This window comes from Colossoma macropomum, unplaced genomic scaffold (assembly GCF_904425465.1).
Source record: "Colossoma macropomum unplaced genomic scaffold, Colossoma_macropomum, whole genome shotgun sequence".
Classification (NCBI taxonomy): Eukaryota; Metazoa; Chordata; class Actinopteri; order Characiformes; family Serrasalmidae; genus Colossoma; species Colossoma macropomum.
In genome coordinates this window covers 19,547,534-19,564,179 of record NW_023494799.1, presented here as the reverse complement: position 1 = coordinate 19,564,179, position 16,646 = coordinate 19,547,534, and the positions used below count along the sequence as shown (strand labels likewise).

General features: G+C 39.0%; 1 protein-coding gene across 2 annotated transcripts; it reads right to left on the bottom strand.

Annotated features, from left to right (window-relative positions):
• Positions 1-803: 803 nt before the first annotated feature.
• On the bottom strand, positions 804-15,842 carry pax6b (paired box 6b). Of its 2 annotated transcripts, XM_036586727.1 has the most exons (11): positions 15,602-15,842; positions 11,257-11,310; positions 9,272-9,402; positions 7,888-8,103; positions 6,474-6,633; positions 4,640-4,798; positions 4,471-4,553; positions 4,245-4,395; positions 3,393-3,505; positions 3,020-3,161; positions 804-2,103 (listed from the first exon to the last, which is right to left on the bottom strand). In XM_036586727.1, the coding sequence occupies exons 1-11, from the start codon at positions 15,657-15,659 to the stop codon at positions 2,018-2,020; spliced, it is 1,353 nt and encodes a 450-aa protein (XP_036442620.1). In that variant the 5' UTR covers positions 15,660-15,842; the 3' UTR covers positions 804-2,017. The 2 variants fall into 2 exon arrangements, with proteins under 2 accessions (XP_036442620.1, XP_036442619.1); XM_036586726.1 differs by lacking the exon at positions 15,602-15,842 and having other exon boundaries at positions 11,257-12,114.
• Positions 15,843-16,646: the final 804 nt, after the last annotated feature.

Below are 16,646 nucleotides of genomic sequence, written 5' to 3'. Positions count from 1 at the left end.
CTGCTGTAATCTTTATTTCTCCACCTTTTTCCTCTGACTGGTAGAGGTGCGTGTAGGAAACACCAAATCTTTCCAGACTTGTTTTGTACTCTGTGTTTTTGAATAAGTAAATGAACCTGATTAACTTCTCTTATTTAATTAATCAGTGTGTGTTTCTGTTATTTGAAGCACAAAATTGTTAATAATTAATTAAAGCAGTGTAGAATTTAAAAACATTCAGTGAATTTTTCACAATCTCTCCATAGTTCAGTGTGTGAGATGTAAACAGAGTGATTCAGAGTGGTTTGGTGTGAAATGGTTCAGATGTCTTTACAGTGGTGGTGATGGGAACCAGGAGTCACCATGACTACAGCACAAATATAGACATTTTATTTACTATCCAAAACCACTAGTGAACCTTCATGTATCTTCTGAGTTTTATATGGAATGTTGATGATGGAAAATAGTAGAAAATCTGAAATAATAAGTTTTCTTCGGGGACTGTTTTGCCTCACAGTGCCCTGCATATTATGTATCTCTCTGCCATAAATGGACAGTCCTCAAAACTGTCGTAACAATGTCTCAGACATCAGGCAATGTATTCATAAGCATTTCATGTAATAACTTTATGTAAGGGAGCTTTTAGAGGTGGATGGTGGATGTCTGGTTTCTATCACCACCACTTTGAACAATTCTGACTTGGCAAGTTTCTCTAGAACAGAGTGTTTCACACTAAACCACTCTGAACCACTCTGTTTACCAAATAAATGAATAAGTAATTTCAAAAATACAGACAAGAAAATCACAAGACAGAAGATCCTGTACAAAATGTTTTCTTTTATATAATTTCCACAAAATACATTTAGAAAGCTTTAAATAAAATTAAATTGAAATATTTCTGTTTTCATTAAGCATTTCTCCAACACATTAAAACTCAGAAATAAACATAGTTATTATAAACACAGAGACGCTCTTTAATCATAAATAAAAGACTTGATTAAACTGCAGTGAGAGACTCAAAGCTGACGAACTACAGCGTAAAACAAGTTTTTCAGCTGTTTTTGTTTTGTTTTTTACAAAAACAACACAAACATACAAAAGAAATAAAAGTGTAATAGATGAAAATGCTTTGGTCTGTTTTTACAATCAGCAGTGGTTCAGTTCTGATATGTACTCGTAAACAGCTGGCAAAACTCGCAAACAATTTTTCCTAATTATTTATTAAGGAATTAAATAGTTAAACCGATTTGAGTGACAGACACTATAATATAACATCTGTTGGTGCTACAACGCGTTCCTGACCTGAAGAAAGGAAAATTTATGATAAAAATCAAAAAGCCAAAAAACATAGAAACAAAGATTATTTTTCAGGGCGAAAGAAACGAGATTTTGAGAATCATTCCGGGGAAGACGAAGTACTTAAACATTTAAACAACAGGATTTTACTTTTACATTAAAGTCAACTTTAATGTTACCAAATAAATGTCTTCTGGCGAAAGTCTTCATGTGATAAAAAAAAAGATTTAATCTGTTTATCTGGAGCAGTCTTTATTTGGTTAAGAAATAAAACCACTCAGTTCAGGCTGACCGCAGCTCTGTCCTTCTACCAGCTCTCCTCAGCTTCATCCAGAGAAGTGTGATAGTGTCTGTAGTGGTCAGTGAAGTGGGTCAGTGTGGACCAAACAGGACGGTGGTGATGTTCCATGATCAATAAATCCAGAACTGAAAGTGTCCAGTTGTTGAAATAAAGGCCAGCGCGGTGTCTGTATATCCAACACTGTTTCTTTTCTTCCATAAAGTAATTATATAGAAATGAAACAAATACCCAAAAACTGAAAAATTTTGTTCCAGAATGTTTTTCATTGCGGCACTTTAGACGACGATGTGGCTTTTCCTTTTTTCCACTTGTAGTGCCGTTGGGGGAGGGAGGGTGAGTCTGGGGAGGGCTGTTTTGGGAGGGGTGGGGGTTTGGGGCAGCTGTTTAAGTGCGGGGGAGGGGTATTGTTGTGGAGGTCAGAGGGTGAAGTAGAGTTTCTCTTTACTGCAGTCTGGACCAAAACTGAGAAATATCCGGTTCTCCTCCGGGGACCTGGACCGGGACAGACACTCCGGGGGAGATAAGTCCTAAACGCAAACAGAATGTCCATCAGTCAGACAGTCTTGTCCACCTTGTCCATTACAACCGCCTCAACACTCTCCATTCTGCACTGAGAAACCAACTGAGGATCTTTTACAGTTCTCTACACTCTCAAACATACAGGTGCCACAAAGAGGTCTTTGTGCGATGTCTTACAAGAACCGCTTTTGGTTCCATGAAGAACATTTCAATGTATATTTTTTTTATAGTACCATTTTTATAAATCTATGGAGGGTATAAAGGCAGAACAAAGACATGAGAGTCATATGGTGTCAACCTGTCGGTACCTATCAGTGTGATTTAGTTAAACAGTCTTAAATCTAAGGCTTGTTACATACTAAGGCTATTATTCAGTAACTACAGGGACTTGAGTGCAAACTGGTTGAGCTACTCCTAGGTAATAGAAGTGTGTAATAAAACTTTGGGCCCACCACCGGCTAGCCATTTAAGCCATTTAAGGGGTTAAGCAATCTTGGAACTCACCATCATGATACCCAAACATTGACCCAGCGCTAGTGTGATCAGAGCTGTAACGGCTAAACGATTGTAAAAATGTGGTTATATCTGTATATTATATAAAACACAGTCATTAATTAATATTTTGTTAAATATAAATGTGCTGTTTACAGATAAATGATCAAATTTATAGCTATCATTCCTGCTGCAGCTCTGCTAAGCTTATTTGCCTGTATGTATAAAGTCGAAATATATATGTAATGAAATACATTAAACGGTATTTCAGTACTTAAATAAAGGAAGCGAATAGACTAAAAGGAGAGAAAGTGCATCTGCGCACACAGAGCAAGTTCAGAAATAAATACAGAATAAATACAAAGTTCATAAAGACTGCAGTGTTTAAAAGCCTTTCTGTGACATCACCAAACCTGTACAGTCTCTGCCTACCTGTAGAGGTCGTACCAGAAGTTGCCATTGATTGGCTGTTCATGTGTGCCTGCATATGAGGGGGTGTGTACGTGTCGTAGCTCCGCCCATTCACTGACGGACTGGTGGGCAGCATGCAGGAGTATGAGGATGTCTGGCTGGGCTATAAAGAGAGAATATATGAAAATATGTGATTTTATATATTTACGGTGATGAGACGCTAAAGTGTCGTTCTTTCGGCACTGACAGAACGTTGCTTTCAGTGAGGAGCATAAATGAAGCTGAGCTTGGTGATGGAATCATTAAGTTTTGAATATGTTTTGCGTTTATTATTGACGAGCGCGGGGGGCCAACAGTACATCACACACAGTATATAAAAAGAGGCTGTAATTACTTGCATAGGGAGGTTATTAGCCATGGTAAAGGAGGGCATGGGCGGCAGGCCGCTGTAGGAGTTCGTCAGAGCCGTGTCAGACCTGGCCAGCATAGAGCCTGACGTAAAGGACACTGCAAGAGACAAAACAAACCTGCATTGCTTCACCAAAATCTGCCAAGAAAAACACTTTCTTCACAAACTGTAGCTCTGTCGGGACTTAGCTGAGCACAGATGCTTCAGATTTGTAATTAAAGCACAGAACAGACCATAATGTCAAAGAGGATAGGTCACAGATATGTTGCTTGTTTTTTTTTTTTGACTGAATCTCTGACCTGATCGGTCCAAGAGCAGGATCTGTTGCAGATGAAGTTTTTTCACCTGGATTGAAACAGAATAAGCTGCTGTGTGTGGAATTCAGCAGCTCAGTGTGCAGAGTGAAGATCGCTAAACGCCACGCCCCGCCCCGAGTAGGCATCAATGTCTGAGCCATATATTTATAGTGTGGGGTGTAACCAGGTGTGTTTTAGTGTATAGAATGTATTTGGGTTTACTGGGTGTTACCAGGTGTGTTTGGGTTTATCAGGTTTGTTTGGGTTTACCAACTGTTACTGGGTGTTAAGGGTATATCTGGGCTTACTGGATGTTACTGATTGTGTTTGGGCTTACTGGGTGTTACCAGGTACGTTTGGGCTTTCTGAATGTTATTGAGTGTTACTGGGAGTAACAGGGTAAGTATGGGATACTGAGTGTTACTGGGTGTGTATGGGATACTGAGTATTACCAGGTGTTACTGGGAGTTACTGAGTGTTACTGGGTGAGTTTGAGACACTGAGTGTTACCAGATGCTACTGTGTTACTGTTTGGGCTTACCGGGTGTGCTGGACTGAGGGATTTGCTGATAAACGCTGGTGCTGAAGCTGCTGCTGATTGGAATGTGGCTGGAGTTGTTGCTGGCTTGCCGGCGCTGATTCCTCAGCTTTTCTTCTCTTCTCCATTTAGCTCGTCTGTTTGAGAACCAAACCTATACACCATGCAGGAACAGTCACACCTGAATTCCTGTGAACAGGTGTGTTTCTTTCTTTGTTTTTTTTTTTACCTGTATTCTTGCCTCTGGGAGGTCGATTTTGGCTGCAAGTCTTTCCCTTGCGAAAACGTCAGGATAGTGAGTTCTTTCAAATTCTGGAATTGATGTAAAAGCAGGAGACGATATTCAGTGAACTTCAGTTTGATTCTGAAGGTGCAGCAAATGCAGTTTTATTTCTTACCTTTCTCCAGCGCCTCTATCTGTTCCTGAGTGAAGGACGTGCGGTTTCTTTGTAATTTTCTTTTCAGCTGCAGCCGCATCTGCGTCTCATCTGAGTCTTCTCCGTTGGAGCTGATGGAGTTTGTGTTTTCACCACCGTTATCCTGCTGCTGGCAACCATCTGCAAGAAAATGTATTAAAGACATTATTATCAGTGTTTCATAATCCCACTCCTGATGACCCACTGCCCTACGCACTTCCAACTACTCGCCCAGTCAACCAGATCTAGCTTATCAGCAGATTATAGAGATCTTCATGAGCTGGATATGGTGTGTTTGGTTATCGGCTACAATTTTGCAACATTTCCCCAAAATCCATAGCATGGAAATGCAAAAATATCACTTTTTAATGATCAGTGGCTCCTGAGAACATTTTAAAAAGGAAAAAAAAATACATCAACAAAATCAGTGCTTGGTTCTCTGAAGGTTAAAGATCTAGATTGTCTCCCTACACGCAGAAGGAGTCTTCAGTGCTGAGGACTTTATGGGTGTCCAGGGGCCTATTGAGGTGACCACCAGCACTTGAATAGAAGGAGCTGCTTTTCATACGACACAAAGCACCAGAAAAAGGGGAACCATTAAACCCCACGGTCAGAGAAACGCTGCCAGGACCTGCTGCAAAGCTGGAATTCTCCTGGTGACACAATTGGAAAGGAACAACAAAAGGATTCTCTGGAGACGTGCAGAGCTCACCATTGTGTAACACAAGAATCTGGTCAACAGGCCTTTCAGCTCACTGTGTTAACCTCTACTCACCACTGTCATTAATCAAAGTACTCTCGGCTGGAACCATTAAGCTCCTGTTAGGATTTATATCTCTCACCAGAGACACTCCGCTCTCCAGCAGGATCTGACTCTCGGCTTCAAGAAGAAGATTCCATCTTTACATTAAAAGGCCCTAAATGGCTAATTTAAGTTTTAAAATTTATGATTAGTTAAGGATTGTTTGGATGTTTGGTAGCTGATTAGATGGGGATTTTAATAATTTCTCACAGCCTGCCCAGTTTCATTTTCAGCAAACTGCTGTACTGCTTGATAATAATAAGAGAATTTATTATTTACCCAAAAAGGTTGGTGTGTTTAAGTGTGTTCAGGGGTAGTCTGTCTGCCTTGACTGTGATGACTTTGGTAAGAGGAAATAATGAGCTGTCAGTCCTTCAGAGCTCGAGAGGCAAGAAGTCGGTGGTGTTTCTATATCTTTTGTACTCATTTGTTAGTACAGTGTGTATAAAAGGAATTAATAAAGTGGATTAATAAAGCAGATAAACAAAACTAATTAATAAAACTGATTCATAAAGTGGATTCATAAAGCAGATGGACAGAGTGGATGGTCATGCTCATGTTGGCCCATGCAGAGAGGCTAGTAAGATAAATTAATTTCAGATTAATAAGCAGTTAATAGTGAGTTCAGTGATCATTAATCATAGCAGTGAATTTTCCCATCACTCACTCCTACACAAAGCTTTGTTAATAAAAAGTTACTGTAGTATTTAATTATATTACTTACATTATTTTGACATTAACTGTTAATTCCTACTGTAGGACTCACTTCAGTGGACAATGAAATGTATGTAATTACAGATGAAGTGTTCCAGATCTTTTTCCCTTTTTACACATTTGTATATTTATTATTAGTAGTATTGATAATGTAGTTATTAAGAACAATAACTAAAACAGCTAATAGTCTTTTATTACAACTGCTTCCTTCAGTGATGGGCTGATGGTAATGAGGTGTAATTATTTGTAATAATGAATTACATTTGATTAGGTTTTATTCTTAGTCATGATTAGACTCACCTTGGTTTGGTTGCCCAGGCGCTGCTGGGTACCACCCGGGCCGTGCCCCCCACGCACCAGGCTGACCGTTCAGCATCCTCAGCTTATCGTACACACCATCTGCCCCCATCTGCTGCTTTTCACTGGCCAGGTTACGCAGGACACGGTTTATAGAGGAAACCTGAGGAAAATGGGCAAGAGAGAGAGAGTCAGGAGAGAGTATGAACACACTGCAGAACAAAACACATCTAAACCAGCTTTAAATCAGTACTAAATCAGTTCTAATCCAGCTCTGAACATGTACTAATCCAGCTCTGAACATGTACTAAACCAGTTCTAATCCAGTTTTGAACCTGTACTAATCCAGCTCTGAACCTGTACAAAACCAGTTCTAATCCAGGTCTGAACCTGTACTAACCCAGCTCTGAACCTGTACTAAACCAGTTCTAATCCAGCTCTGGACCTGTACCAATCCAGCTCTAAAATCTAGAACTGAAGCTGAGGTGAACAGGGAGTTTAGTTAAAACTTTGCTCTCACAGCTCTGACACAGTTTACTGTTCTATTCAGTTCAGTTTGATACAGTTCTGTTCAGCTCAGTTTGATTCAGTTCTATTCAGTTCAGTTTGATTCAGTTCTGTTTAGTTCTGTCCAGTTCTGTTTGATTCAGTTCTGTTTAGTTCTGTCCAGTTCAGTTTGATTTAGTTCTGTTCAGTTCAGTTTAATTCAGTTCTGTTCAGTTCACTCCAGTTCAGTTTGGTTTGGTTCAGTTAATTTCAGCTAATTTCAGTTTAATTTAGTTCAGTTCAGTTCAATCAGCCTTTATTTAAACTCGGAGTGCTGAGGGTGACCCATGTGTGCAGTGTAGTCGAGCAACAATGGACTGAAAAGAGTTATAAACGTGAAATAAACAGGAAAAACAGAAGAGCATATCAATCCAATAAAAAAGACAAACTAAAATGTAAACTAGTAATTTCAGTTTAATTCAGTTCAGTTTTTAGTTTGGTTCAGTTTCGTTTCATTTCAGTTCCTTTTGGTTTGGTTTGGTTCAGTTGCGTTCAATTCAGTTCAGTTTATTTTGGTTCAGTTTGGTTCTGTTCAGTTCTATTTGGTGGGTGTAAATGCAGAGTGAGTCAGAGTGTGGGGCATAGTCCAGTTACTTCCTCTGATAACCACAGAGCTTACACAGTTTCATGATGGATACTGAATTATTTATTGATAGTAAATTATTCATAGTAGATACTGAATATCTATTATTATTATTATTATTATTATTATTATTATTATTAATAATAATAATAATAATAATTTGAAGATGAGTAGTGCAGTTTATGCTGGTGATGCTGTAACAAACTGTAAGTTATGAAATAGAGTATAAAAGCTGTATGAGAAATTAAACTGAAGTGTTGTGTTAAGAAAGCTGTAATAGACACTCACGCTGGGGATGTTGTCGGTGGTGCAGATTCCTTCACTCAGCAGTCTGTCACGGATCTCCCAGGCGAAGATGGATGGACACTCACGTTTATACTGAGCGATTTTACTGACCACTTCAGGCGTCGCTACCCTCGGCTTACTGCCCCCGATGGCCCGCGGCCGGATAGAGCCGGTTTCATAATACCTGCCCAAGATCTTACTGACACAGCCGTTCGACACCTGCAAACAGACACACACACACATGCACACTCAGGTTAATTAATCAAGCCTTTAATAAACTGTTTTCTTTCTGTGAAACTGTTTTCAGAACAGCTGCATAATTCAGATAAGATGAGACTGATTTTTCTTTCTGCTCTGTGACTGATTCTTTAGTCTGATGAGCTGTTATAACTATTTTTGGTAAAGTTACCATCATAATTAGGCCTTGTTTTGTCTGTTGGAGTTTAAAATGAAAGAGAAAATAATTTTTACAGTGTGTGAGTTTAAACAGCCTGAAGTTTTATAATCATTACTGGGCAAATTCTTTAAAGCTGCACTCTGTAAGATGTTTTAGTTAAAATTAAAAGAAGTTTCATTACTGAGGAAGAAATAATCATTTAAAAGTCAGAGGCATCACGTTTTTCACACGATGAATGAAGATTATACTAGATTACACTTCATTATACTAATGAAGACATGACGATAATAGTAGGTAATTCACTCACATCATTTTATTTGCAGTTACACATTCCCTCCAGAGAGGTCCAAATCCCCAAAATTTACGTAGTACAGTTTTAGTCACAGTGGTGGACAAAGTGCACAAACCCAGAACTTCAGTGAAGGCGGTGATACTGTTCGTAAAATATAACTCCAGTAAAGTGTGAGTGAATGTTTTGTAGTTGTACTTTGAGTAAAAGCGGGAAGGTCTTACTATTAAATATACTTAAGTATTAAAAGTAAAACCCAGGCTCTATCAGCACTCTGATTTAAAATGACCCCACAGGGCATTATAGCATTTTCTTTAATTCTGAAAGCTTGTGAGAGACTACGATTGGATGCTCAGTATTTAGAGGCGGGGTTTAGTGAAAGGTGAGCTATGATTGGTTTTAATTGATTTGTAAAAGTGAATCATATTTTTTCATATGTTTTAGAAAATCTAGTTTTTACTCCACAATAATCTGCAGAAAGTAGTGGAATTTTAAGTAGGATATTTTACTGTGGAATGAAATTTTAACTTCTGAAGCTAAAAGTCTTCAAAGAATTCTAATATTTTAATAAAGCACAGATGTGTGAAAAAATGACTGAATTACACAAGTACACATGCTTTCTTACTGTCCACCACTAATTAGCCATGTGAATGTCATTAATAATAATAATAATAATAATAATAATAATAATAAAGTTGTACCTGCAGAATGCGGGAGATGTCGCAGGGTCGGGCTCCGCTGTGTGCAAGCTCTACGATCTTCTGCCTCGTCGTGTCCGGCAGTGGCCGGCCATTTACAAACACACCGCCGAGCTGGTTCACCCCACTGTGACCTACATACACACACACACAGTCAGTCTCTGAAGCTGCTTCAGGATTCAAACAGCTAATGTTGACACACAGGACACACTTTCAGTGAGATGGTCAGTACATTTGTTTTGCTTCTGGTTAGTCTGTCCTGAAACCTCATCTGACCGGCCTTCACTCAAATCAATGAAGTGTCAACTCAGCTTTAAAAACATTTGAGGTGCAGAATTCCATTCACATTCCAGCCAGAATTCCTTTCATATTCTAGCCAGAATTCTCTTCATATCCCAAATGGAATTCTCTTCACATTTCAGCCAGAATCCCTTTCACATTCCAGTTGGTGTTCCATTCATATTTCAGTAGGAACTCCATTTATATTCCAGACATAAAATTCATTTAAATTCCAGCCAGAATTCCCATTATATTTTGGTTGGAATTCTATCCATTTTCCAGCCAGAATTTCCTTCATTTTCCATATTATTAATTATACAAATGCAAACACAAAAATGCCACAAAACTGTAATAAAAGCTTTGAACAGAAACTCAGTCCATAAAACAGAACACTCGCACACTTCAAATCAGCCTTCAGGAAAAATACAAACTCCAGATTACAGCATCCAGCCAGAGTCCAGAGAGGCACTCTGACCTGGTGTTCTGAACCACCCGCAGTGCGTGTGTGTGTTCTCTTTGCACTCGCTGGAGTGTGTGCATGTGTGTGTGTGTTGTTGTTAGAGCTCCTTTAGAATAAAAGTGTTCAGAGCGGAATGCAGCTCAGAGGGAATATTCTGGATCCTGTCTGTGGAATTCTGTCAACTTTGATGTTAATTTTTGAAAATGGCTGAAAGTCAGCGCTGATGATTCACAGCGAAAAAATGAACAGATCAGACAGTGTGTGTGTGTGTGTGTGTGTGTGTGTGTGTGTGTGTGTGTGTCCCTCAGCCCTAAATGGGTCGTCCACTCTCATCTTCTCTCTCAGTTGACAGTACAGGAGAGTGTGTGTCTCAGTGCACAGCATATTAAAACTGACACACTTCTTTTGTCTTGTGCTTTTCTTTTTTTCTGTCCTTCGTATTTGGCAACAAATTTCCAGCATGCACTACACACACACACACATTTGAACAAACCAGCTTTCAGAGTCTCACACCAACTAACTTCCCAAAATAAATCTGACATTAAACTGCCCTCCGCTTGGCTCCTCTGTGACTCTGAACATTAATTATTAGAATTCATTACATTATTCTGCCAACACCTCAGCATGAGGAACACAAAGGAAAACTAGAATCAAGGGATAAAAGGGAAACCTTTCACCGTCAATTCACATTACTCTCGTGTTTATCAGCAGTAGAAAAAAATTGTCAGTGTTTTACATCACTGCAGTAAAATATTAATAAAATAAATGAGACCAAATCCAACAGTACAGAACCCTGTGCTTAACACATCAAAAAACACTTTAAACACTTTTAAACACATTTTAACACTCTTAAATGAGTCCTGATCGCTGTGCAGTGTGGAACGCTGAGCTGTTGTCAGCGGTTCGGTTCTCCAGCTTTAGTTCACACAGAACTGTAGTCATTCAACAACAACTGAAGCTGAAACATTACAGCCTCTCTAATCCAGCATGTGTGAAACTATGTAATGTGCTTCAGTACACACACACACTGTGCTAATCTCTGTTCATTTGTAAAACGAGATGAAAAACACAATCTGAAGAAAAAGCAAAAAACAGAAGCTACATGATGTACAGAGATTCAGTTCTGCTTTAAACTCTTCTTTAACTCCATAAACACACACTACGAATAAGAACTCCATTCTGTTCTGCTCTGAGCTCATTACTGTGTGTGTGTGTGTCTGTGTGTGTGTGTCTGTGTGTGTACATTTACTGTTTTGCATCATGGAGGCGACTCCGGATTCCCACGAAGTCTGATTATGCAACTCTGCATTAAAGAGAGAAATGAGAATAATCGGGACATTTATTGATGTGTTTATCGGCTCTAAACCCATTACTACAACACAACATCAACCTACATCATCTCTCTAAACACACAAACACAACATCCCTCTAAACATAACAATAAAATGTCCCTCCTACACAACACAACATGACCTACCTCTAAACACACCATCACAACAAAATGTCCTTCTATACACACCAACATAACACAGCGTTTCTCTAAACACACCAACAGAACACAAGATCCTTCTAAACACACATTAGTAGGGCTTCATGAACTGAAATCAGAACATTAGATGAGGGTAAATGCTGATCTCCACAGCACTTTGGCCTGGAAGGTCCCCGTTTGACATGAATGCTCTAAACACACTTACAAAACACAATGTCCCTCTAAACATACCAACACAACACAAAGTTCATCTAAACACACCAACACAACACAAAGTCCCTCTAAACACACAAACAACACAATGTCCCTCTAAACACACTTACAAACACTTGCCTTTAAATACACATAATATCCCTCTTATCCGCCAACACAACACAGTGTCCCCACCAAACACATGAACACAACACCTCTTTAAAAACTCCAACACGGCATGTCCCTGGTTTAGATCAGTTTGGTGTGGATGGGGTTTGGTTTAGATTAGTTTCATGTGGATGGGGTTTGGTTTAAATCAGTTTGGTGTGGATGGGGTTTGGCGTGGATAGGGTTTGGTTTAGATCAGTTTGGTGTGGATGGGGTTTGGTTTAGATCATTTTGATGTGGATGGGGTTGGTGTGGATGGGGTTTGGTGTGGATGGGGTTTGGTTTTAGATTAGTTTGGTGTGGATACGGTTTGGTGTTGGTATTTGCTGTTTGTTCTGGGTGGAGTTTGGTGTAGATCGGTTTGGTGTGGATGGAGTTTGGTGTGGATGGGATGTGGTTTAGATCAGTTTGGTGTGGATGGAGTTTGGTGTGGATGGGGTTTGGTTTAGATCAGTTTAGTGCGGATGGGGTTTGGTTTAGATCAATTTGGCGTGGATATGGTTTGGTGTGGGTGGGTTTTGGTTTAGATCAGTTTGGTGTGGATGGGGTTTGGTTTAGATCATTTTGGTGTGAATATTGTTTGGTGTAGATGGGGTTGGTGTGGATGGGGTTTGGTTTAGGTCAATTTGGTGTGGATGGGATTTGTTTTAGATCAGTTTGGTGTGGATATGGTTTGGTGTTGGTGTTTGCTGTTTGTTCTGAGTGGAGTTTGGTGTAGATCAGTTTGATGTGGATGGAGTTTGGTGTGGATGGGGTGTGGTTTAGATCAGTTTGGTGTGGATGGGGTTTGGTGTGGATGGGGTTTGGTTTAGATTAGTTTGGTGTGCATGGGGTTTGGTTTAGATCAATTTGGTGTGAATATGGTTTGATGTGGGTGGGTTTTGCTTTAGATCAGTTTGGGGTTGGTGGGGTTTGGTGTGGATGGGGTTTGGTTTGGATCAGTTTGGTGTGAATACAGTTTGGTGTTTGCTGTTTGTTCTGGGTGGGGTTTGGTGTAGATCAGTTTGGTGTGGATGGAGTTTGGTTTATAGAGTTTGGTGTGGATGGGGCTTGGTGTTGATGGTTTGTTGTAGATGGCTTTGGTGTTTATTCTGGGTGGGGTTTGGTGTGGATAGGGTTTGGTATGGAAATAGTTTGGTGTGGATGGATTTGGTGTTGGTAGGGTTTAGTGTAGATGGGGCTTGGTGGGAATAGGGTTTGGTAATGGTACAGTTTGGTGAGGATGGTGTTTGGTGTAGGTGCTTTTGTTGTTGGTGAAGATTTGTGTGGATGGTTCACATCAGGACAATAGATTCCAGGGACCTCGATTGGAGTCAAACAAAGACATTGCAGTGAAGAATTCACTAACACCCTAAACACACCAACACCATAAACACAACACCACAAAACACTAACACCCTAAACACACCAACACCCTAATCACACCAACACCATAATCACAACACCATAAATACATCCTGAACACACCAGCACTATAAACACAACAATGCCATAAATGCACTAACACCATAAACACATCAACAGCATAAACATAACAACCTCATAGACACCAACACCCTAAACACACTAACACCATAAACACACCAACACCATAAACACTTACTCCTTAAACGCAACACCATAAGTGCACCAACACCATAAACACTTACTCCCTAAGCACAACACCCAAAACACATCAACACTATCAACATTCCAATGCCACAAACACACCAACACCACAAATACACAACACCCTAAACACACTAATTATAATCACACCAACACACTAAACACACCAACACCATAAACACACTAACACCATAAACACACCAATGCAATACATACACTAACAAATAAAAATACCCAGAATACACTAATAAACACACTAACACCCTAAACACACTGACACCCTAAACACACTAACCAACACCATAAACACACTAAGACCCTAAATACACTAATGCAATAAACGCACAGACACCCTAGAACAACTGTCACAATACAAACGATAATACCATAAACGCTAACATTAAAACACTGACATAATGAACACACTAACATTAAAACACTAACATAATGAACACAATAACATTAAAACACTGACGCAATGAACACACTAAGGCCATAAATATACTGAAGCCACATAGACTAATACAGTGAACTCTAACATCATAAACGCACTAAGACCTTAAACACACTAACACTCTAAACACACTCTGGTCAGTCTAAAGGGAAATGTGTCCGCTGCGGTGAGGAGGGTGAGGACAGTAAGAACAATGAGGATGTCATTGGCTTTACTGTGAGGTTAAATTTTACTAAAGCCGATAATTAATTATTGTAACTAATGCATTCATTTATTTATTGGACTGTATGTTTATTTAATTTAAAGCACATTGCTCAGAAGAAAAATAAAAATATGTGTTTATTTTAAAGACACTGCAGTAAACAAAAAAGACAGAAAGCAGGTCAGTGAGTAAATAAATAATCAAATAAAAAAACATTTTACAGTCGACAGATTTATGATTGTAATTTTAATAAAAATGTGCAGGGTTAACAAAATCAGTTTTAAAGATTGTAAGTGTAAAAACAGTTTTGATCATTTTAAGAAACTGATATCCTGGAAGAATGTATCTTCTTATGAATATTTAACTTTGAATAAAAATTACAGCCTGAGAAAACGTTACAATGGCCAAAATATTTTATAGATTAGAGTCTGTAAATGTTTTACTTTGCAGTAATTACAGAGAAATTTACAGCGTTTGAAATGATGAACTGTTTTTAAAACTGTTAATTTTTTAAAACTTTAGAAATAATTTATATCGTTAAGAATCATTTCTAGCTCTAAAAGTACATGAGGAATATTTAATGTCTTAAAATAATAATTTATAGTATTTCAGAATGTTTATAGCTTTTAGAGGATGCCGATCTCAGTACAGAGTGTTTTTTGTGTTTATGATGGTTTATTTAAGGCGGTTTAGTTAATCCGGACTCTAATCTGCATTTCTGTAATCTCTCCATTAATCTTAGTGTTTCCTCATTAGCTGTATTCATATGGGCGCGGCGGGTAGTCCAGCATTAACACGCTAAAGCGACTCGTTCAGCGCTGTTAATCCGCTCGCGCTCTGCGGACACTCTGACACTGTAACTTTGGGGAAAATAAAACGGATAAATTAATCACGGTTTTATCAGAGAAAAGTTAATTTTTACATTTATCAGAACTGCATTCAAAATCTGTTTACATGAAAATAAAAATTCTCTAATTGGAAAATTTCCTTCACTCTAAAAACAGAAGAGTTAAAACAGCAGCTCGTTCTGTCTGTAAACTCGTTCAGTCTGAGTTACTTTTAACGCAGATTAACGCAGAATGTGTTCAATCAGAAAACAATCCGACACAAACACTTCAGACGGTCACACAGGCACGCTTGAGGTAATTTAACACAGAGTGTGAAATGTTTTCGTCGTAATAATAATAATAATAATAATAATAATAATAATTTAGGTTTTAATCTCAATACTGTAATGTTTATATTAAACATAATAAATAAAATTTGACCGAACTTTTTTCCAGCGCGCACTGACTGATCGGATTAGAGAGGTTTGAGCATAAAGAGGTTTAACATGTTTCTAGAATCATACGCGTGCGGCCACTTCAGAAGCAAAACCACTCCAAAGCCCTCACACTCACCCTGATCATAATAATAATAATAATAATAATAATAATAATAATAATAATAATAATAGTAACTGTTGTTTTAAACAAACTCACCTTTTTGCGGCATCGCGAGCTCCGCGCTGGAGGAGCAAAAACCTGCAGAAACACACATACACACTCACACACACACACTGAAAGAGAGAGAGAGATTGAAACTGAGAAGAGCTGACGAGAGAGAGAGAGAGAGAGAGAGAGAGAGAGAGAGAGGTGTAGAGTCAGTGCTCTCCGTTGATTGGTGATGGCTGTGTCTCCTCTCTGCCCCACTCAGGCACTAACAGCAGCGCGCCCGTGAGAGAGACAGAGAGAGTGCGCGCGCGGTGCTGTTAGTGTCTGAGTGTGTGTCATTATTGTTCCTCTTTTAAAAAGGTTCTTTAAAGAACCACAGATTTTACATCATTAACTGCAAAGACCCAGCTCTGCATTCAGAGGGTTTTTTGAGTTCTATTGGTTCTTTACGTAATCTCGTAATCTCACTAAAGAACCCACACGAAAAATATTTAAAGCGCAGAATGAACTGATATACAGGAACATCCAGCCTTTACTGTCAAACAAACAAACAAACTTGTCTACTGAGAGGGAGAGACATGTGTGTGTGTGTGTGTGTGTGTGTGTGTGTGTGTCTGTGTGTGTGTGTGTAGAGTGAATGGAGTGTGTGTTTGTGTGTAATGTCTGTGTGGAGTGTTTGTATGTGTGTGTGTGTGTGTTGTGTATGAAGTAGTAAATACGGCGTCTACCGTAACACCAAACACTTCACACGCTTCACACACTTCTGTAATCTGTTCTTTGTAATCTGTTTTCTGTAATCTGAACTCTGGACTCTTTACTCTGTACTTTCTAATCTATACTCTGTAATCCGCAATCTGTACTCTGTTATCTGTAATCTGTACCCTGTACTTTCTAATCTATACTCTGTAATCCGCAATCTCTACTCTGTAATCTGTAATCTGTACCCTGTACTTTCTAATCTATACTTTGTAATCCGTACTCTGTGACCTGGAATCTGTTAATCTGTGATGGTCCTGCAGGTGTTTTTATAATTCAGAAAAGGCTGCAAATCCTAAACTGAGAGGACCTCCGTGATGTCCAGCAGGTCAGAGCA